Source organism: Epinephelus lanceolatus, chromosome 12, assembly GCF_041903045.1.
Source record: "Epinephelus lanceolatus isolate andai-2023 chromosome 12, ASM4190304v1, whole genome shotgun sequence".
Classification (NCBI taxonomy): Eukaryota; Metazoa; Chordata; class Actinopteri; order Perciformes; family Serranidae; genus Epinephelus; species Epinephelus lanceolatus.
Window position 1 is genome coordinate 31,961,416 of NC_135745.1, and position 22,910 is coordinate 31,984,325.

At 43.4% G+C, this 22,910-nt stretch overlaps 1 protein-coding gene across 10 annotated transcripts in view; it reads left to right on the forward strand.

Annotated features, from left to right (window-relative positions):
• Window positions 1-19,987, forward strand: part of LOC117272025 (myomegalin) — a 62,529-nt gene extending 42,542 nt beyond the window's left edge. For 2 of the 10 annotated variants that reach the window (XM_033650698.2, XM_033650690.2), the window contains 28 exons: window positions 65-171; window positions 528-667; window positions 3,837-3,958; window positions 4,114-4,265; window positions 5,512-5,836; window positions 6,515-6,710; window positions 6,826-6,942; window positions 7,042-7,301; window positions 7,396-7,610; window positions 7,765-7,882; window positions 8,035-8,152; window positions 8,294-8,348; window positions 9,721-9,968; window positions 10,055-10,159; window positions 10,254-10,415; window positions 10,576-10,833; window positions 10,960-11,091; window positions 11,173-11,289; window positions 12,582-12,771; window positions 12,890-13,011; window positions 14,256-14,492; window positions 14,616-14,717; window positions 14,874-15,094; window positions 15,184-15,327; window positions 16,442-16,580; window positions 16,967-17,013; window positions 17,231-17,285; window positions 19,607-19,972. In XM_033650698.2, the coding sequence (XP_033506589.2) occupies window positions 65-171; window positions 528-667; window positions 3,837-3,958; window positions 4,114-4,265; window positions 5,512-5,836; window positions 6,515-6,710; window positions 6,826-6,942; window positions 7,042-7,301; window positions 7,396-7,610; window positions 7,765-7,882; window positions 8,035-8,152; window positions 8,294-8,348; window positions 9,721-9,968; window positions 10,055-10,159; window positions 10,254-10,415; window positions 10,576-10,833; window positions 10,960-11,091; window positions 11,173-11,289; window positions 12,582-12,771; window positions 12,890-13,011; window positions 14,256-14,492; window positions 14,616-14,717; window positions 14,874-15,094; window positions 15,184-15,327; window positions 16,442-16,580; window positions 16,967-17,013; window positions 17,231-17,285; window positions 19,607-19,737 (4,335 nt within the window). In that variant the 3' untranslated portion in view covers window positions 19,738-19,972. Of the gene's footprint in view, window positions 1-64; window positions 172-527; window positions 668-3,836; window positions 3,959-4,113; window positions 4,266-5,511; window positions 5,837-6,514; window positions 6,711-6,825; window positions 6,943-7,041; window positions 7,302-7,395; window positions 7,611-7,764; window positions 7,883-8,034; window positions 8,153-8,293; window positions 8,349-9,720; window positions 9,969-10,054; window positions 10,160-10,253; window positions 10,416-10,575; window positions 10,834-10,959; window positions 11,092-11,172; window positions 11,290-12,581; window positions 12,772-12,889; window positions 13,012-14,255; window positions 14,493-14,615; window positions 14,718-14,873; window positions 15,095-15,183; window positions 15,328-16,441; window positions 16,581-16,966; window positions 17,014-17,230; window positions 17,286-19,606 lie in introns of all 10 variants that reach the window. The other 8 variants (XM_078173266.1, XM_033650691.2, XM_033650696.2 and 5 more) reach the window with 7 other exon arrangements.
• The last annotated feature ends 2,923 nt before the right edge of the window (window positions 19,988-22,910 follow it).

A 22,910-nucleotide genomic window follows, 5' to 3' on the forward strand; every position in this document is an offset into this window, starting at 1 on the left:
CTTAATAACATGCATTTATTATGTCTCTCCTTCCTCTTCTGCCCTGCCTTCCACTCTGATCTAGTGTGTGCTGGGGCAGCTTGTGTCAGAGTACAACAAGCTGAATGACGCCCTGAGGGCAGAGAAGAGATTATACCAAAATCTCACGCACATTCACACCAGGAGTGACAGGTAGGGAAGCTGCACCCAGGTCTTGTAACAGGACGGTTACTGTGAATACAGTGAAGGCCCAGACACACCAAACCGACATCAAAGAACTAGTGGCCAACAGCCAACTTGGACACATGTTCTGTGCCTGTATGAGAGGAAACAACTCTTCATACCAGCAGTAGTCTGGATTCAGCATTAAAAATGGGAAACTGGAAGACTGACAGGATGGATTGAAGATGCTAGTTAGCCATTAGCCAGTGTTGAAAGGACAAAGGATATTTTCTGTATGCTAGTGAATTGACGGCCAAATGTCGGTTTGGTGTGTCAGGACCCCAAGTTACAGGTCTAAATCTAAAACCCATTTTCTTTTTCCTCAGCTCTGAGAAGATCCAGGCCCTCCACACCGAGCTAGACTCAGTTCAGGCACTGCGCAGACAGCTGGAGGAGGTCCTGGCCAGGACCCGTAACATGGCCCTGGTGCTGGAACGGGCAGCTAAAAGGCAGCCTGACTTTGGAGGTGGGGATGAGCAGGGTCCAGCCTCCAGGGCTGCAGGGGGCACTGTCACTAATGCTCTGTGATGCTCTGTCTAACCACAGCACTGATGAGTGACACTCTTTATGTGAGATGGAGCTGTCTGGAGCCACTGATGGTCAGTTTTATGAGGAAAAAAATGTGGAAAAAGTGATTATATTCAGGAAAATTAAGCGTGAATCAGAATCTGGCTGTCAGTCTTCAGGCAGCTTCATCCAGATAGCACAAGCACTACTCACAGTAGCAGAAGCCTGTTCAGATTAACCTCAATGGTATGAAGTGGCAACGTGCAACCCAGAGTCTTATTTATTAATCTAATTTGTGAGTGTGGTGTGAATATGTTTTTGTATCGTTCCTGAAAACGGCCTGCGTATTGCTTTGCAGTGCGATTGTTCTGTATTGCCATTTCTGTGTACTGTCTCTCACCAATGTCACTCTTCCAGCCTTACTGTCACAGTGAAGTTACGTCTTGTGGAGAAACTCAAGCTCATGCCTTACAGTGAAGCGTCTCACCATCCATCATTTGTTTTTATATCATCTGTTTGTGGACAGGATGTGCACACCTAACTTAAGGCCCAAGATGCAAATCCCAAAAGATGGCCGACTAGTTTCCTTCAGTTCAGCTCAACCTTGACTTGCTTTCATAGACAGTTAAAACGTTAACCTGCTCCACACCAGTTACAATATAGTCCGACAGATATGCATGAAACATAAGTTCAGCCGCGTTAGACACTTTAAGGGACAGTTCACCCCAAAATCTAAAATATATATTTTTCCTCTTACCTGTAGTGCTATTTATCAGTCTAGATTGTTTGGTGTCAGTTGCCAAATGTTGGAGATATCGTTTACCTTCTCTTAAGTATAATGAAACTAGATGGCACTCTGCTTGTAGTGCTCAAAGCTAGCAATAGATGCATGCTTCCTTCTGCGCTGTGATTTGATTGGCGGGTGTAGTTTGGTAGAAAGAACATAGTTCCTAGACATCTCTAGGGCCGATATCTCTGACACCAACTCACACCCAAACAATTTAGACTGATACACAGCTCTACAGGTAAGAGGAAAAACATGTATTTTTGATTTTGGGGTGAACTGTCCCTTTATGGTAATATAATGTGTTTTTAGTTGATCTGCTTGTTGAACCTAAGTTCAGCTTTGTATCAAGAAAGCAAGAAAAAAAAATCAGTTAATTTTACTGTCTGTATTGTGCTCTCTATAAATCACATGAGATGTGAATGCCAGAAATTATACGTACGCATTAAATATTTATATTAGCTAGAGTACATTTTCTTGGGATTTGTGCCCTGATCTCTCATCTAGCCTCCGAGATGGAATCCTTGTCAACACTTCTTTTTGTATTTTTAATGCAACAGAAATAAAAATGTGCTGGCTTTTTGTCAAAAGCACTTCTGTTTGTTGTGTTTAATTGGGAAATTGTCGTAAGAATATCCCAAACCTGATATCCCCCACTTGGTCCTGAATATACTTTCCTTCTTTCCCCAGAAATCAACCCACAGTCTGAACAATTCTGTCATCCTCACTCTACTACTTTTACCTAGTATGTAGTTTTATAACTGTAAGAACAAATGTATAAATGTGTTAAAATATGGTTAAAACTTCTGAAATAGTCAACTGATTTCTGTAGATAATTGAGCTTTTATTTATAGATATACACTATACTTTGTACTGCCAGACATTTCCAATTCAAATAAGTGTTTCCTCCTTCATGTTCTCCCTCATGCATGATATTGTGGCATGGTTTTCATGTTTGCATGGCTGTTCTGCTGTAATACCTACACTAAACTGCCACATTCACCAAATAAGGGAAGCTCATGTGAGCCCTTTACTCAACATCCCTGATATCAAATAAAGAAAACATGAATTCCAAAATAGTTTAAAGGTATACTATGCAGAAATGTTGGTTACTATTTTTAAACAGGCTCACTAGCAGAAATGAGGGTAAAAGCCAACCCCAGATTCACTCTCTTTGGCATTTCGCCTGCTTTTATTTACGCTGAGTCAGCGCTGTGTCTCTTGGATGCCTGCTGTTTACAGTCTGGCACTTGGTTGCCACCTTTTTATAGAGCCCTGACCTCACCTGACTCACCTATAAATGTCCCAAACACAGAGAATAAGAGGAAAACACAAGCAGAGTCTCTGCAGAAAAATACACCACCACACCCCTCTAGTGGGCCATAGGTGATGTTCAACAGGGATTACTTTTACACTTGTTAGGAAAATCCTGCATAGTATATCTTTAAATCACCAACACACCCAACAACACACAGTTTGAAGGAGTGTCCCTTTCTATATGTTCCCAGAATGAGAGCGGTGACAATATGTAGTGTCACAGTGTATAAACAGGGCCCCACATTCAGTCAGTTCGGCTTACAAAGCACATTGTTCAGTATATAATAACCCAGCAGTGTGCTCCATGAACTTTGTGCCCTCTCACCTGCAGCACAAAGAAGTTTCATATATTAAATACTCCTTTCAGGGTGGAGACATATGTAGTAATTAAGTGCCTTTGAACTTTCCCTGATTATATGAAGTAATCCCATAATAAGTCCCAAAAATGTATGGGCTAACTGTGGATAGATACACACCCATACACATGATGCACATCTACAGCTACACAGTGTATGTGAAGCATGTGTGTGTGTCTGTTTTGTATCATCAGGGCCTATTTTGTAAAACTATTTTCCTTTGAAGTTCCTGCCAGTCTCTTTCCTCTGAACCTCTGCGACCTGTGTGTGTGTGTGTGTGTGTGTGTGTGTGTGTACAAAACTTGAATAACACACAACAAAAACATGCTGCATACAGATTCAGTTTGAGTTTGAGTTTCATGTGAGTGACTATAAATGATCCGTTACATTTGTCTCAGCCTCTCATACACACTCCCTGTACCAGGCTGCGCTGCCTTGAGTGTGTTTTTGGCTGGCAGGCACTGTATGACATAACATTTCCCTTTAGTCTCATGACTTCCAAAGAGGTGATTCAGCGAACAAAAAGTTCTGGAAAGAATGGGACAGAGAGGGGATGCTAAAGAGGGAGAGACGGGGATAAAGAAAGAAGAGGAGGAATAACAGAGGATTAACAAACAAACAAACAAAAAGGGAATAAAGCAAGTGTCCTTATATGGTTGTTGTGTTTCCAGAGCTCAGCACAGAGGACGAGGAGGAGGAGGGAGACGATGAAGACGGCAGCAGTGACGAGTTCACGGACAGCATAGAGGATGATGATGATAAAGTGACGGCCAGGAGTTTAGCTTCCCTTAAGGTAAAATACTTTTTACGTTTCATTGTTTAATCCCTTTAAATTCAGGCCATTTGTAACCACAGATTTATGGGTCTCTGATTCATATAAACCTTGGAGAAAACCCTTTACTTTGTAGCACAATAACAAGCGTCAGCTCTTTTCTGACTTCTGCTCAGGCTTGTGGAGCTGAAGGAGCACCTGGGCCACTGGTGTCCCAGAGAGCTGATGTAAAGCAGCTTGAGGAAGCAAAGAAGACACTTGAAGCGCAGCTTGAAGAAATAAGGTCACAACTTGAAAGGGATGGGTACACCTCCGTGACTCAGATGAGGTGCGTATTTGTCGCTGAGATCCTCTGGAAACTGTCAGTTTTGACTGTCTGAGAGGACATCAATGCATGTATGGAGCAAAAAATTGTTCACTATTAATGTTGCTGGTATTGAAGCCAATTTTACCTCGACACCCACCCCGATACTTACGTGTAAGATTATGGAACGCCACGACTGCTACAACTTTCGTCAATATGGACATGCTATACATCCCTAGAAAGGTTAGAAGCTCCGCAATTCAACCATTCAGTTGATTTTACAGAAATCACGAGCAACAAACCATAAATCATTCATATTTACCAGCACTGTAAACGTGAGGTACATGAAACAGACAGCGACTCCGTGAATGGCCAGACTGGTTCAAGATGATAGAAAAGCAACAGGAAGTCAAATAACCACTGGTTCCAACCAAGGTCTGCAGAAGACCATCTCTGAACCAACAACACGTCCAACCTTGAAGCAGATGGGCTACAGCAGCAGAAGACCACACCAGGTGCCACTCCTGTCAGCTAACAACAGGAAACTGAGGCTACAGTTCACACAGGCTCACCAAAACTGGACAATAGAAGATTGGAAAAACGTTGCCTGGTCTGATGAGTCTGGATTTCTGCTGCCACATTCAGATGGTAGGGTCAGAATTTGGTGTAAACAACATGAAAGCATGGATCCATCCTGCCTTGTATCAACGGTTCAGGCTGGTGCTGGTGGTGTAATGGTATGGAGGATATTTTCTCGGCACACCTTAGTACCAACTGAGCATGGTTTAAACACCACAGCCTACCTGAGTGTTGTTGCTGACCGTGTCCATCCCTTTATGACCACAGTGTACCCATCTTCTGATGGCTACTTCCAGCAGGATAACGCACCATGTCACAAAGATCAAATCATCTCAAACTGGTTTCTTGAACATGACAATGAGTTCACTGTACTCCAATGGCCTCCACAGTCACCAGATCTCAATCCAATAGAGCACCTTTGGGATAAAATAATGACTCAGTATCTCAACATAATGGCTTAATATTTTTTTAAAAAAAATAAGGATTTAGTATCTCAAAATAATGAAAAATTTTAATAACTTATTATTTTGAGCTACTAAGTCATTATTTTTGAAGGTTTCTCATCATAACGACTCACAGGATCTTTTTATTTTTCATCACATTGATCTGAATAGGCTTCCATAGGCTCTCCGAGCTGTAGGAGAAGTTTATATAACTGACACCTTTGTCTTTTCTTTCCGTCGTCTGCCAGGAGTGCACTGCAGAGGCTGCAGCAGGAGAACCAGGCTCTGACAGAAAGCCGACACAGATCAGGAGTGTTGGGCCTGAGGACAAACCCAGAGAGGAGCCACGGGGGTCTGAACCCGGAGGAGGAAGAAGAAGAAGAGGACGAGGAGTCCGAGGAGGAAGAGGAGGAGGAGGATATTGAGGAGGAAGATGAAGAGGAGGAAACATCTCCAGTGCCAGTGGGGAAGCGAGGTCATCCGTGTGTTAGTCTGAGCGAGGAGCGAGGGGAGAGAGACTGCAAGAGGCCACGCTGTCTGACGTCCCATCATCACACACACCAGCCTGACACGGTAACACTTTGTATATTTAAATAGGAATTTAGCTTTGAATGATGTACATGTATCTCAGATTATTTTATGAAGCTGCTGCAAATCTGTTATAGCAATTTTAACTCCGAGGCGTTAAATATTTTCTTTTAATCCTGCTTAAATTAATCTTAGAGTGTTTTCAAATGTATGAACACCCCTCTGTTATAACCTGTAGAAAATACATAGTTTTGAATAATTAATGCACTGAACTGTTAGAAATATATTGTCAGTAATCCAGGTTGCAGTAACTTCTATATTGAGTGATTTAAAAATGAATCGTGTTTTTAAGCTCGTCATACATCTTGCATGTGAAACTATATTTTGGAAAAACTGCTGCCAGCAAATGAATGTAGCAGAAGTGCTTTGTTACGTTCCACCTCTGTGAATAAAGCACCGTCTTTGCTAAATGCAAAGCAGATTTCAGTTAACTGTGCTGGAGCAGCATTTCCTCCAGGCTCTGCCCCCTTGTCTCATTACCGGGTCTCCATATGCAGTCTCTATGTACGGGTGTTTTGTTCTTTTAGTCCTGTGATTGTTTATAAAAGGAATGGAGCCTTCACTGCTGGTAGTGTCCTGTTATACGTGATAATAAGAAGGTCAACTCAACATTGTTCTCATATGTTAAAATGATGAAAGTTACTTAAACACTGCTGGTTGCAGGAGGTGGAGCCTGCCGGTGACAGCAGTGTTCTCTGGCAGGATATAGAGGAAGGTCTCCGTGAGCAGGCGGCCCGTCTCAGCTCCGATCTGGCTCTGAGCCACCAGGAGAACAGAGAGCTGCAGGAGAGGCTGATGGTGTCTGAGGCCACGGTGCACGCTCAGGCTGAACAACTGAAGGACTACAGAGATCTGCTCAGTGAGTCAGTCTCAGGAGCATGCACATGCAGACATGTTATTAGAGACATGTAACAACTTAAAAAGAAACACTAGCATGCAAGATTCAAGTCATTTTTTTCCTCGTATCTCTGCAGCAGAGACATCGGTCCAGCAGGCCAGTAAGCAGGTGCAGGTGGATCTCCAGGATCTGGGTTATGAGACTTGTGGTCGCAGTGAGAACGAAGCTGAGCGAGAAGACGCCAGCAGTCCAGGTGACAAACAAATTTCTCTCAAATTGTAACAACCTCATATCAACTCTTTGTACACTTTTTAATCCTCATCAGTATGTCTCTTCATCTCTGCTCCTTCAGAGTTTGACGACCTGGAGATGTGCACGTCACTGTCCCATCAACAGGACTATGAGGGTGTGGGTCATAGCTGGTACACTGGCAGCAGCAACAGAGGTGCTTATGAAATGGCGGATGAGTCGGCCTCGCTCCAGCATCTGGTACAGGATCTCCGCTCGCAGCTGACCCGCTGTCACAAGGTGATACGTGGGCTGCAGCTGCGTGTCCGCTCCCTGTCTACCACCAGCGACTACGCCTCCAGCCTGGAGCGAACCCCACGCAAGGTGCCCCAACATTAACCAGCTACTTTTAAGTTAATTTAAGTTAATAATGATGCACTGTATAACATTTTTTTGACATTTTATCCTCACCTTCTAGGTAAACTGGGCCTTTGAGACATCACCAGCCCCCAGTGCTGCGGAAGAGGATGAAGGCTGGATGTCTGACACCCAGGGAATCCGCTCAGGCTGCAAGCCCAGCAGGGAGCTGCAAGAATTGATGGCACGAGTTGCGTCACTGGAGGCGCAGCTGAAGAGCTCCAGACTGGAGGGCAAAGGCCAAGCAGAGGAGGGGAAATGTGCCACCTGGCCTGGGTGAGTCGACACAGACAGAGAGACAATAGTATAAACCTGTCCCTGTGTACCTGCAGGCACCTTGTTTTAAATCTAGAATCAGTTAACAGATGCACATGAGCGTGATTAGTCATCTGACTTACAGCCCTCTATTAATACTGTGGTCCCTTCACAGGAAATACAACTCTCTGATCCAGGCACAAGCTCGTGAGCTGTCCCACCTGAGGCAGAGGATGAGAGAGGGGCAAGGAATCTGCCATATCCTCACCCAGCACCTGGGTGACACCACCAAGGTACTGCAACCCCCCTGCACTCACTAAATTACTCATTCAACCGCATTCCATCACATTTCTACATGTTAGAAATGTGATAATGATATGATATAATGATAATTGCATTTTGAGTTATCATCCTCATACCTGCTAATATTCTCTGCACCTTATAGGCCTTTGAGGAGCTGCTGCGGGCCAATGATATTGATTACTACATGGGTCAGAGCTTCAGAGAGCAGCTGGCACAGAACTCTGCGCTGGCACAAAGAGTGGTCGCCAAGATCAGTGGACGTAAGCAACATCTTTCCATATCTTCCATCGAACAGCAACACAATTCGTGTCTTACAGTTTTTCATCCTTGTGGCTCACACTGTAATTTCTAACGATATTTCCTCTCTCCTGTGCTCCATCTTTTCTGTTTTATTTCCGTAGGCGACCATGCAGAGAGCCATGATGACAAAGCAGGCCATGAGTTGCTCGCCTTACGGTAAGTCAGCTTGATATAGTGCTTTGATTTGAGTCTACTGGATAGTTTGATAGACTCAGATGAAGTATAGCATGTGCTTGCCCAGGCGCGCGACTCCAATGAGGAAGTGTTTTAAATGCACGAGTTGTGTGAGAGATGGTTAAGTTTGCTGTTGTTAAGCGTGGACCCCTATGACTCCAGTTCAGCAAGAATTTTCTCAGTTTTCGGATTCTTTATTCACCGTGGGGGCATGCGAAAAAAGTTTCTCCATAAATTCAGCTTAACCCAGGTTCAGTAATTAGAAGACAAATTATGATTTTGTGGGTGAAGTGTTCCTTTAAACTCTGCAGTGTCGTGATCTGTGGATCTCACTTTAAGTTATAAGCTCACTTTGTGCAGCACTTATTCTGTCCTGGTGATTACTTAAGTTGTCATGTGATGCACTGTGGCGCACCACATGGCTCCCTGTGGTGGAGAGGAGACAGAAGGTAGCTGTTAATCCATACACAGAGCCCTCAGCGTGGATCTACCCTTAAGTTGCCTTAGCTGAACAGACTTACGGTGCAGGTGCAGGGTTAGGGTTAGCAGCCGGGTTTAAGAGGCTCAGTGTGACAGTCCTTCACTGATGTTGTTCGTACTGTGATTAGATTGTTTCTGTTGGATCTATACTGAGTCACTTATTTAAAGATTTCTGTTATTTTGACAACAGCATCTATAAAAACTGTGATTTCTTTGGAGGTTTTCTTTTAGAATTGACTTTCTGAATGCGGATATTATTTAGAACATTGAAGTCTTGATCTTCAGAGACAAAAGCCTGTAGTACATTAAGGACTTTGTATTTGTTTCCTGAACTGGACTGGACTGGTGGTGTGATGGCTCCTCTGTGGAAATCTATGATTTCTAAGGACAGCTTCATATACAGGAACTCTCTGTGGTCTTTTTCTGTGGCTCGAGGCCAAGCAAGAGAGACTTATTTTCTCAGGATGCTGCTGGAGAGAAACAGGGAGGTCATGCTTCAGCAACTGAAACAGTAAGGGGAATTACTTCATAGAGGCATACTTACCTTAAAGGTCCACTGTGTAGGATTTAGGGGCACTTATTGGCAGAAATTGTAGAAAATATTAATAACTATGTTTTCATTAGTTTATAATCACCTGAAAAATAGGAGCTATTGTGTGTTAGTGACCTTAGAATGAGCTGTTTATATCTACATACGGAGCAGGTGTTCTTCCACAGAGTCCACCATGTTGTTCTACAGTAGCCCAGAATGGACAAACCAAACATTGACTCTAGACAGGGCCATTCGCTTTTTCACGTTTTCTTGTCGGCCTCCGTAGTTCTCCAACACGCTACACGCACATGTAATGGTGGATCCTCTTGTGTGCACATGTAGGCTGAGTAAGGAGCTCCAGCAGAAAGATAAAATCATCGAGTCCCTCCACACCAAGCTGCAGCAGCGTCCAGAGACCCCATCCAGCTGCCACGCCCTCTCTGAGACCACCGACCAATCAGACAGAACGTCCTTGGTGTCCGATGAGTACAGAACCACTGAAGACTTGGAGCTGTGTTCTGATTTAGACGCCAGAGAATATCAGGAGGAGCACCGGCTGCGGCAGCCAGGACACGGATCAGAACAAGACGGTATTGTTGAAGTTTATTCGTGTTTTCACCTTTCCTGTCTATGACATGCATCTTCTATCCTTTCACTTTCCATTCCCCTCCTTCAGTCCGTCCATCTGTCCCTCCTCCTCATGGCTTCCTCAAGTCCTCCAGCAGCTGTCCCAACATGCGTTGCTCAGCCCCTGTGGGTTTGACCAGTCAGTCGCCCAGAGGTATGGGAGTCACAGATGGATATGACTTGCAAAAGTACCCCTTTTTCTCCTCCTTCACATTCTGTTTATGTCACTTCCTGTCATTCTCCTCCAGCTCTTTACAGTGACCCTGTCTCCTACTCCCTCTCTGTCCCCTCTGGCCCTGACGTCTGGGGTAGAGAAGTCTTTTCTGACCCCCGGCCCAGGGCCCTGTCTGTGATCGCTGTTCGCCCAGAGCTGGACACGCTGTACAAACAGATGAATGAGCAGAACAGGGGTGAGGGGCTGGGGTGTGTGTGCCATGTGTGAAAAGTGTTAATAAAGACAAAACTTTAATAATATCTCCTTTGAGCTGCCACCTCGCTCGCAGATTAAATTCCTCTGTTGTCCTGTGAGTGTTGTCACATCATCATCTCATCATCTGTGTGTGTTTTCAGGCTTTGCAGTTCCCCACGACAAGTCTCTGTTCTCTCTCTCACCTGGCGCCCACAGCCAGCACGACCGCTCCAGCTACAGCCAGCTATCCCATCATGCCTTTCAACAGTATCAGCTAGGCGGCATTCCCGAAAGCCACTCGCTGAAGTCTGACTCAGGTCTAGTGACGGGAGGGACTTTGTGGGACATGGAGAACATTGCTCAGCAAATTGGAGGCTACTCTGGATCATCAGGACACCAGCAAGGAAGCAGCCATGCAGGTGTGACTCTATACTGTCGTCTGTTAGTCATCAACATGCGCTCACACCTCATCTGCTCCATATACACTTGAGTGTGCAGTCTTAGAAGAGTCATGTGATTATTGCAATATCACTGTTTGTCTCTAGGGGTAAATTTGATAGAGGAGCACCTGCGGGAGGTGAGGTGTCTCCGTCAGCGTCTGGAGGAGTCCATTAGGACCAATGAGAGGCTCCGACAGCAGCTGGAAGAGAGACTGGCGTCGACTGGGCGTGATGGAGGTATTTGATCCCTCACTGCAACATTTTCTTTCCCTTTATGTAGGAAATTACATAAAATAACCTCTGTTATTTTTCATCCAGGGGCACCAACAAACATCTACATTCAGGGACTGGACACAGTCACTCAACTGTCCAACGAGATCAGAGTCCTGAAGGAAGAAAACTTGGGTCTACAGTCGCGCCTGCAGGCCAGCACAGGTACTTCATCTGAAAGCCAAGTAAAGTTTGAATGATTTTCTTCCAGAGCACAGGTGGAGCCAGATGTTGTAAACATTCAGGGCTCGGCCAAAAACCAAGGGGGGGTTGGCAGTTCCTATTCACAGCAGCTATATGCACTATTTTCCAAGCCATTAGAGATAATAAAATGCTTAAATCTGTACATCATTTGGAAAAAACATGATAGTTGCCAAGGCAAAAAATCATCCCGTGAAGCATACATCTTATTTTGTATCTACTTGTTCAAGATTCATTACTTAATTGCCATATCAACATGACTGATGGGAATTCATCCTAGTGAGCTTACTTAAAGACAAAGTAAAACCAAAAAACAGTAAAACCTAGTAAAAGGTAAAAGATCTTAAAACGTCTTGAATTTAACTTGGTTATATTTGTAGACACCCTGGTGCTGCTTTGAAACATGGACGTTCTGCTTTTAAGGCTCCTTAGTCTACTATAAGAAAAAAGGAAATTAAAAGGTTGTTAGCCAGGTGAGAGGGGCTCTTCAAAACTTTAAGGCCCTTCTTTTGTAGCCTAGCTTTTTGGATTTCTGGTAGAGGTGTGAGATCACATCCAGTAATTCTGAATGCAGTATGCACCACCTTGTCCAGCAGTCTCTTGTCCTCAGCTGACATACAAACCAAACCATTACTGTAAGGATGCTCTCCACTGTTGCTTTGTAAAACTGCAACCATCCCTGGATATGTCACATTTTTTCAATTGTCTTTAAAAGAGTGTTTGGTGTTCTTTCCTAAGAGAAGTAGTAGGAATTTGTAGCTATCCACTTGATGAACTTGGTTGTTGTTGATGATTAAGGGTAGGTGATCCCCACACTCCTGCAAATGTTCTCCATCTGTCTTTAATATTCTGAAACCATAACAAAACAAATGTTGAGAATGACTCATTTTTGCTTCTACAACCTAAAAAAAGGCAAAAATTGTCTGATGTTACTACTGTTAAGTTACATAACCTGCTGTAGGTGGTGTAGGAATTTGGTGTAAACAGCATTACTAACCTTTAAACCTGTTTTTGTCACACTGTGCTGGAGTAGACTTTACAGAATGAATGTTTAGCTGACCACTCTGCTTTATTTGAATCCATGCCATAATAATCTGTGCTGCTCTAACTGCAATCAAGGATCTGCATCAAGGATCCCCAACAATGCCAAGTACATGTGGTCTTAATACTCTGAAGTGAACACTAGGCCAACAGAAGAACATTTACTGTCCCTGTTTTATAATATGTATGTTAACCCGTTTGAACTTTTCCCTCAGACACATGTGAGGAGGTGGTGCAGTTGCGGGAGGCGGTATTCACAGCACGTGCCCGTCTGAAACAAGCGGAGCTAGAGGCAGAGCAGTGGAAGGAGGAGCTGAGACGACTTCAGGCTCACAGTCAGGAGCAGGGACAGCAGATACACATATTAAGGCAGGAGCGGCAGGCCAGTCAGGAGAAAACCAACAGGTTGGTGTGTGTCTGTATACAGACTGAATCAAACAGTGGCTGATTCACAGATAGACACTGTGCTCTGTGTGTGTACATGTCTGTTCTGTGAGTGTGATGCACTGTGATGTATCCTCAGGCTCCAGCATGAGGTGTCTCTCCTGCAGCAGCAGCTGTGTGAGAGCAGAGAGCTCATCCACTCGTTGCAGAGCGAACTACAAGTGTATGATCGAGTGTGTTCCAGCACAAATGCAAACAAAGGTCAGTCTGTTCATTGTACACTAGCTGTGCTTAGTATGCTCCTCCTTTTTAATAAAATGCTTTGGCGCCATCTAGTGACGGTATCAAGAACGGCTTGACGTTGCAACACTTCAGCAAGGACAGTACAATGGCATCATGGTGGACTGTTGGACACTGACATGAATTTTCACTGTGATTGTTTCATTTTATTAATGCAATGCCAACCTTTAAAACTTTAAATATCTGCTCAGGTACAGACAAACATGCAATCAGTTTCATAAGGTGTGCTGGTTTAGTATTTTTCTTAATAAATGTTTTTGCATATTCCTATGAGATGGTTCATTGTAGATGCAGGAAATTTTCACCAGTGACTGGAAGATGTGTTCAAATCCTGCTCAACAAATAGAACCCTAATTGGCCTGATGGGGACGCTATAATTAAAAAATTCATAAGTCCTTCACCGTAACTCTGATTTACACAAAACTTAATACAAAATTTGTCTCCGCTACAAATATAAATGTGCCCTAATAATCACTAATGTACACCTGACTACATTCTCCGCCATTTTGAATTTTTTGAGGAACACATTTTTGATATCTCCTCTTAAACCATCTGTCCAATTTGTACCAAATTTTCTGTGTATCATTATTTGACCAAGCTCATAAAAATTTGGCTGAAGCGGGTTGATATCTCATTGCTTTGAAGATATTGATCAGTTAACTTTAAAAGGGGAGTGGCTCTGCACAAAAATCAACCTAACTCCACAACACATGGGCCAATCATCACGAAACTTGCAGGAAAAATACCCATACAAATCAACCACAAGGGAGTGTTGTAGTTATTTTGTTAAAAAAGGCCTGGTGCAAAATTTGGCCAAAAATCATTGACAGTCTGTCCAAACATCAACAAACAGATATTTTTAATTAAGCTATTGAAGCATGTCTTCAAATTGTTTTTGCAATTGATCAATACGGGGCAATGGCGTTGCAGAATAAAAGTGTGGCCCAGCACAGATTTGGTCATAAATTAATAAGCGTCTATGCAGTAAATCATAAAACCTGTTAGTTATCTCCAATGCAGGTGTTGGAAACTACCAAAGGTCCAAATCCATTGTAGCCTTCAACTTTTATTGGACTATGTTGGCTTGAACTCTGGAATTGCCACTTGCAGCTAAATTTGTACTGATGTGCTCCCTGTAGTCCCCAGAAGAGCATTAAAGCATGTCCAATCTGACTCTCCAGTGATAATGTTTGTTTTGTCTTCAGGCTACCTGTGTGAGCTCCCAGGTTTACCGGTGGAGCTGGGGGAGCTGCTCGGGGAGGTGAGGAGTCTGCGAGCCCAGCTGCAACACAGCGTCCAGGAGAACAGTGCACTCAAACAACTGGAGCTCCACAAGCAGCTGGAGCAGAAGCTGGGTGTCGGCTCTCCTCGGACCCCCTCACTCTCAGCACTCTCTGCCAGCCCTCAGAGAGAGAACTTCTACAGGCGACAGCTGCTGCACGGTGAGACAGCGGCTTCTAGATGTGACAGCAATAATATTAACAGAAATGTTTGTGAGGCTCAGTGTGCTGTGGGGTGGTTTGCTGTGTGTCCAAGCCTGGTTTGTGTATCTGTGTGCTCCACAGACCCCGCTCCATCTCCACCAGTCAGGGACATTGGTCTGTTTAACTGTGGATCTCCCGGTCCTCCCTACTCAGACCTGGACGACAGCCATAGCACTGCCAATGGTGTGACTTAAACTGCACTGCATGACTGTAACTTAACTCCTTTGTATCCTGATGTGCCTGAGAGAATATTGTTTTAACCACATCTGAACTCATTCAAAAATACAATGTCACTCAGAGTCGAAATCCAAAACTACAGTCTAGCTCCTTTACCTCCAGCAGACCCTCTCGACCCTCACTCTGAGCTAGAGGGGGAGGCCCCTGATGGATCATTTGCGAACCGCAACGGCCGCCATGCCATCGGTCATGTGGATGACTTCAGCGCTCTCCAGCAGCAGGTCCTTGAGGGCCGGAGCCTTGTCCAGCGCATGGAGACAACCCTGCAGGCCTGCCTGAGCCCGCCACTGCTGGAGGGCAACACGAAGCAGAGCACTGAGCTGGTGAGAGCCAAACAACCACAGAACTATATTTTAACAAAACAGATAATTAATGTAGAGCACACATGTATCTAACTGAGCTCTGTACGCAGGTCCTGGACTATGGATGTGTGAAGAGTCTGCTGTCCAACACCAAGACTCTGAGGCAGATCCTGGAGGAGGTGATGTCTCTGCTGAAGATGTTCTGGAGAGCAGCTCTGCCCAGCACTGATCCCTCCGTCCAGAACCTTAAGAAGGTTTGTGACACATTATGATTTATGACCGGTCTGATCTTTGAAAGCATAAACTTGGAGATGCCAAAACCACTTTAAACACCAGAGTCACACAGTAACACAAACAAACAAACTCTCCAAGGCAGCAGTAGACCAGCAGCTCCTGTCATCAGCGATCTTAAATTAGTGTTTTTCCCAATGGAGTCTGGTTTTGAAAAGAGCAATATAACAACCTCAGTTCCCCATTGGAAATCACAGTCTGACAGCAAGGCAAAGCAGTGAAAATATAATGTGGCGGCACTCCTGCTATCTACTGTATGTAATACACTCAGGCCAGCTGTTAGTAAATACAGGCAGGGGGGCAACACCTTAAAAACTGGGCCCTTCATCCACACCCATGGGGGGGATCCCTACACATTTTTATACTCCCTGCAATATATAATCCAATTAATCATATTGCCACATGCATTCTGTATCTACTTGTACTTGTATCTACTGTTTAGACCATATTTTCTTATTTTGAAAAGCAGAGGTAGTCACACGTGTGTCCTGGGCCGAAAAAATTAATGATTAGAGGGAAGTAAAATCAAACATTGATTGAGGAAATTACTGCAAGGTAATTAGCCTTGGGTGGGGGTCATCTGCACCCTTTGACCCCACCTGTTGTACCTCATACAACCCCACTTGAAAAAATCTAACACGTCATTTAATACAGGTCTCAAGTGTATGATTTAACTTTCAAAAAAAAGGTTGAATAATTTCCTAAAACAGCTGAGCATTTTTTTTTTGTTCGAAAAGTTAACAAGAAGGTTTAAGTAATTTATTTATTTGGCACTATTTTCTGCTGCGACTTTGATGTGCAAGTGAGCAGCAGGATGCTCACTCATGTTCATATTACAGAAAGAAACATGACAACTGGAGCACCAGTGTGGCTCATGATGTGGTTTTAATTGTTTTTTGGACAACAGAAGTATAAGATATATTAGGCCACACGAGCATCACATTTTAGTACGATCAATTCATTGCTACAAAAAATATATATCACCGTCCTGTCCTTTAGAGAGCTGTGAACCCCAAACATGTTTGGTAAGAAAGCCGAGCATCAATAACAAATGTCGCTTTGTGTGTGTGTGTGTAGGAGCAGTGTATGCAGGAGGAGATCTTGTCCCTGAAACTGCGGATCTCAGAGCAGGAGGAAGTTCTCAAGGGGACGATTCAAAGATTGAGGAACACCAGCCGCACCAAGGAGAACATGGAGCACTTCATAGTCAACCAGTGTAAGTGTGAATTCCAAGGTCAGAAAAATACCAAATGGACGGAGCGCTGCTTGCACTGGTTGGTGCACAGCCACGAGAATAGAGCCCAGAGTGTGAGAGGAAACAAATGTAGGAGGAGTGAGCATAAAACAAAACCTAATAAGGTATGAGGACAGGAAGTTAGAAAGAGATTCTCAGCAGAGAACACTGCTCATCTCTTCTTGGAAGTGTGGAGAAATTCCATGTTGGGAAATCGACAGAAACAATAAACAAGACAATTCATCACCCACACTCGTCCCACGTCCAAATCTTGTTAATATATGCAGCTCATAAAGTGTTGGTATCATCTGTGTGGTCTGTAGTTTTGTAATAACAACACAGAAACATCTTTTTCTTTTCTATTGCAGTGTCCAGGACTCGTGATGTGCTGAAGAAAGCAAGGACAAATTTAGAGGTAAGCAATAAAAACTGACTCTCCCTCATTCAGGATAACATACTACACACTGTAGGTTACCTGTGCGCATTCTTCACAGTATTACGTGTATAAGTATCGTATATCATGATGTCCCTGGTGTCTTTATGATGTCAATTCATCACTTCTGGCTTTCCTGCCTCACTTGTTCCTTCGTCCTGCATTTGTCTCTCCTCTCCTCCTTTAACCCCCCCCACAGAAGAATGAGCTGAGACTTTCCTCTCTAAGCTCCTCCTCTTCCTCTCCTTACACTGGTAATTGTCTGACATCTTGTGATCTCGCAGACAGGTAGATGTTGTCCCATATGCTGTGTTTTAATAACCTGGCTATAGCAGATTTGGTCCACCAGTAGATCTTTGTAAATGTAAACGTGACTCTGTGCTCTGAGGCAGCTTTTACCTCCGTGTGGATTTGCTTTTTCGAACCGTGCTGACATCACTGCTTTATCATCCCGTCACAGCGAACTGCATCCTGCTTTTATTAGAGAGAAATAAAATATAGGAGGTTGTCCTGAGTCGAAAACAAGCTGAACACACACACACAGCTCCACAAAGAACATGAATATACAGCTTTAGGGCTATCTCAATGCAGATAAAGTGATTAAAAGGACAGTTCACCCCCAGTCCAATATAGGTATTTTTCCTCTTACCTGTAGAGCTATTTATCATCTAGGTTGTTTTGGTGTGTTGGTGAGATATCTTTAAAATCATGCTACAGCTACTCAGCTATCGTAAATAACTGTATTTTTAAGTAAGAGGTCATTACTTGTTCCTGAACCCACAACTCTGACACCAAATTGCACAAACACCCATCTACTGAGCACTAAAGTGTTGTTTACTTCTACATTGTGTCCCCTAAACCAAAGTTGAGTCTATTCATAGCTTCGGATCCCCCCCCACAGTAACTCCAAAATAACAGCACACTGCATACTTTCCATTCTGTGTGTATGCTGTCACAGTATCGCTTGAGGACGTACACAGCTTCACGTTAAAGGATTTACTGCTGCCCTTCAATTTTAGGATTGAGTGGAGTCATAAACACCTAGATTCATTCACACCGCCGGCCACGTAGCCTTCAGGGGAAAACACAGCAAGCGTGTGTGTGTGGGACAGAGTTGGAGTTCCAGCATTGCTTATTCTCGAATCACTCATTCTCAGCTTCTCATCTGCCTATGGTTGTATTTTGATAACGTTACTACAACTAACATTAACGACTTCTTGCTGTGGTGTTACTTATTTTTAAAGAAGCAGTTTGACATTTTAGAAAATACACTTATTCTGTTTCTTGCCAAGAGTTACGTGAGACCATTGACACCACTCTCATGTTTGTACATTAAAAATAAAGCTACTGCCAGGGGATAGTTAGTCTAGCTTAGCATAAAGAGTGGAAACAAGGGGAACAACTAGCCTGGCTACATTATACAGCTTAAAAGCTCACTAACTACAGAGTAACTGCAGTATTTTTCAACCTTAAACCCATTTCCTCATGTATTTGTGTCTAAGTGACTAATGGAGATAACATTTTTTGATACTGGTCCAGTGTTGAGCAACACTGCTTCAGCCAGCAGCTGTGAAACAGGCCCCAATGTAACTGTGCACCTTCAGTTTACATCCACTAAAAGTGCTTTGTTTTTGTCACTAGCTTGTGAATATTGTTATTTTAAGTGTCTGACAACTTATATTAAGTACTCCTACAAAGATAGACCTTTTTGTTCACCAGAAACAGCCCTCAAATCGCCATCAGCAAACCAACCAGACTCCATTTAAATAAACTGTAATTTTATCAGCGTAAAACACACTGCATTCAAAGTTGACAGAGGCAAAATAAAACTCACAAAAACCATCTTTATTTGTTTTCCACTACTCCAGCATTCACCATCTCTAGTTTAGTTGAAATTAACCCTTAATTCACCCAGTTAGATGTGAAACTATGCTGGCTCTATACACGCTTAAATTACTGATTATTTACATGGAGTCTGGCTGATTAACAAAAGGTGATTTTTGGTCCATTTCTGGTTAAACAAAAAGGTCTTTCTCTGTATGGATCATTTTCCATAATGTTGTCAAACACTTAAAATAACAATTTGAGCCTGTCTGTGGCAAAAACACTTTAGTAAATGTAAATTGACGGTGTACAAATGCCCTGAGAGGTTGAACTGTAGCCTTGGTCGCTGCTGCTGGCTGCAGGGCTCTTGCTTAATACTGGACCAATTTCAAAAACTGTTGTCTCCATTTGTCACTTAGACACAAAAACATGGGAAAATATGGTCAAGGTTGAAAACTACCAAAGTTCACAGAGATTTTGGAATAACTGCACCCAGTCAGAAAAAAAGTCCAGCTCATAACAGAGCCAGTCCAGATGTTTCCAGTCTTTTAGCTGATCATCCCGTGGCTCTTGCTTCATATTAGTTTCGATCTTCTCATCTAACTCTTGGCAAGAAAGAAAATAAGCATATTTGCCAAAATGTTTAACTGTTCTTTTAACATTTCACCTCTGCAGCAGTTTTATCAGCCTGTATTAGGATTGTTGAATGATAACTTATATCTTCCCTTTCTCCGTTTGTCCCCACACCCAGCTGAGGACCCAGGAGTTGCTGCCGGAGAGCAGCCTGCTGATCGCAGTTTCCTGAAGACCAGCGGTGCTTCCAGAGCTGCAGCCAATCAACGTCCAGCAGCGAGGAAGCGCAGCAGCCAATGCCTAGTTTAGACTTTTAAAGAACCAGCCTCAACGCTACCACCTCTGACCTCTAACCTCTATGCTGAAACAGCCAAGACCCACCGCCCCCACCCCAGCCTCCCTCCTCCACCCAGCCCCCTCAACACCAGCCTTTCTTGCCCCACCTGACCTCCCCAGCCTCCGTCCAGCCATGAGAGTGCTTTCACCCTCCCTCCTCCAGGCAATATGTGCACAGTGTAATCTGCACCTTGAGCCTTACCAAACTCCCTTCACCCCCGCGCCAATTTACTGTCACTCTCTACCGCCTCCCACCACGTGTATTATTATTGTCTTTGAGTGATACAGTCGGCAGTTTGCCTCGTCGTGTGTGTGACAGACGAAGGTGTTTGAAATGTGCCTCTGGTGGTTTCAGTGACGTGTGTCCTACTGACGGAGCTGGATGAAGATGCTCTTAGACACTGATCTCAGACCAGGTGTGTGTTCTCAATCTGGTTTCAGTAAAGGTAATTTGGTTTCAAGGGTGGTATTAAACCTTTGGCATAATTGTCAGGAGGATTTTGGAATTTTGAAAACTTAACTTGCGTGCTGAAATAAACATGTCTATAATGAACCCTCAGATCCATACCTAAGAGCATCCTCTCCTGAGAGCCTGTGGACGAAAATAGATGTTCATGCATGTGTAATCGTGGCTTGAGAGAGGAATTCTGCACACACGTACACACATACACGTATCCGTATGTGTGACCTAAAAACGGCTCACTCAAAGACAAGACAACTTTGACTGCCACAGAAATGCAAGTTTACTTCTCGTGGCGCTTTTATTAACGAGGACATTTTTGTTTGCAAATGCAATGCAAAGAACAATGACACCCACGACGTATCACTACACACAGTGGAGGAATGTAGAGGAGGTCAAGCGATCACTGCTACGTAGTCGTGTACTAGCTGTATCTGTGTTTGTGGAGGAAGCTTATGAATGCTTTGTCAGCCATCAGCCAAGGGTTATGAATAGCAGAACAAAAGCTAGAGAAAGGTTCCATTTCAGTCACAAATCGCCTCTTTTAGGGTCCTAACGATGCTTTTTGTGGCATCTACCTACTGAAATAAGTCAAAAAAAGAGTACGTTTAAGTCTTTAACAATCTGGTTGGTTGTGATTTCTGAGCAGGATGTACGCTAGAGTGGCGGTTCTCAGCCCCTAAATTGATACACAAACAGCTCCCTGTTTGATTTGATTTTACTTCAGGGACCTCCATCTGAAAAGATTTTGGTTGTTAGATATGATTAGGACCTGAATTCTAAAGCTGTCAACCCACATGAGAAGATAAACGTGAAGGAAGTGAAACAGGGTGCTTTTCGTTATGCTAACGGGTCTCCACTCGGGTCTCTTTTTCACATCTTAGCTCCTCTCAGCGAGGATGTGAGAAAGGAAGAGATGCGTCCTCACTCTAAGCTCCTCCAAAACTCCTCTCTCCTCACTTCCTGTCTCCTTGAGGTGTTTAAAGGGACTGTAAGGTCCACCATGATGGCGGATGGGAAACGATTTCCAGGTCAGGGGAGGAGAGAGGAAGTTAGCATAATAAAAAGCACCCTTACCTCACTTCTATAGTAAATTAAATAGTGAAAAAACATATTCCCCATTTTCTGGGGACCCTTGAACTCCCTCACTGACTCCTAGTTGAGAGCCACTGCACTAGAATAAGTAAAAAAGAGGTTTACGTGCTCAAATGGAACCAGGCTAAACACGCGTATTCAAGCTCCTCTGTAGGAGTTCTCATACGAGCATGTGCAATAATGATGTTGTTTCTTGAATGACCATGCTGCACCGGGTTATTTTTGTTTTTTTGCTTGACACTGGATTATTAGTCACACTCACGAATAACGTTAGGACACGATCAGTGTTATGATTGTACTTTTTACCAGAGTGTTGATGCATGACAGAGATTGTAAAATCTAAGCTACGGAACAGGGGATTGCCAATACTTGCCAAAGTTTGAACTTTGATCTCTTTACTTCACTTTGACTTGCCTTATCCATGCGAATGACAAACCCGGGTCTGATCAGACCGTAGGGATACCGAGGTGTCTTTTTATTTCAGAGGGCCTTCAGAACCACAGAGACGGTAACCGTCAGACAGCTGGTTCGGTGTATTTGGAAATGTGCGACAGAAATGAGCTCCTTTATTTGGACCAAAACTCAACAGTGGGTTTTTCCCATGTGGCCATATGCTATTGTCTTCATGTTATTTCTCTTGGTTCAGGCCATCTTAGCATTCCCATGGCAATGGCAATATAGGTTATCAAGTTCTCATAGATGATGCAAACTTTGGCAGGCTACTGGTAGGATCGTCGTTCTTTAATTCACTCGCTTGTAACGGTTCAGATTTAGTTTGATGTGTTTTGCTGTACATTTGCCATTTGATGCTGTAAATAACCGGCTTGTTCTGTATGAACTTTGGTGTGAGTGTGTGTGTGCGCGCACGTGTGTGAGTGTGTGTGTGAAAAAAAACATCCAACATTTGCTTTTTGCAAAGTTGATTTTCTGGGTAGCTGTGCAATAGCTTTATCTGTTTTATTTTGATGTTAAACATCATTGTATTACGAGTATGTTTGCCGCGTTCACTTCCTGCGATGTATGATTTATATGCAGTGTCTGTTAGAGGATTACGTCACTTTGAATCAATTAGTCACATAGGCTGCATCTGATAAGAAATCACAAACTATGCCTTCATGATATCTTAGTCACTGATCACAATATCGTCCATCTATAACAAAGCTCTGATTATCGTTGCTTCGCTTGCCTTTAAATTTAGCTCGAGAGCTTCTTCAGTTTGCTCTCAGTGGTAGAAATGGCCTTGAACCTGCGCTTGTCTACCTGAGATCTGCCAAATTAGGTTTTGTTTGCGCTCGAGTCTTCATTAGAAGACAGATGTTGCCAAGTATTTAAATAAAGGTAAAAAATTTGATATTGCCTTTTGAAATTTGAAGGGAAAAGTTTTAAAGAATTGTATACTGTAAAAAAAAGAAAGCCAATGACTGGAAAGATTGTGACCTGCTGGATCCACAAAGCACCTTGTTAGAGCGTAAACAAAGCCTTTTTGCTGTTTGTTATTAAGAAGGGAATCAAACGGCAGTTTGAAACAATGTATTGCTGGTCCTGAGTTGCGTATGTATATAGTGCTATTTGACTGGTGAAGCTTTTATGT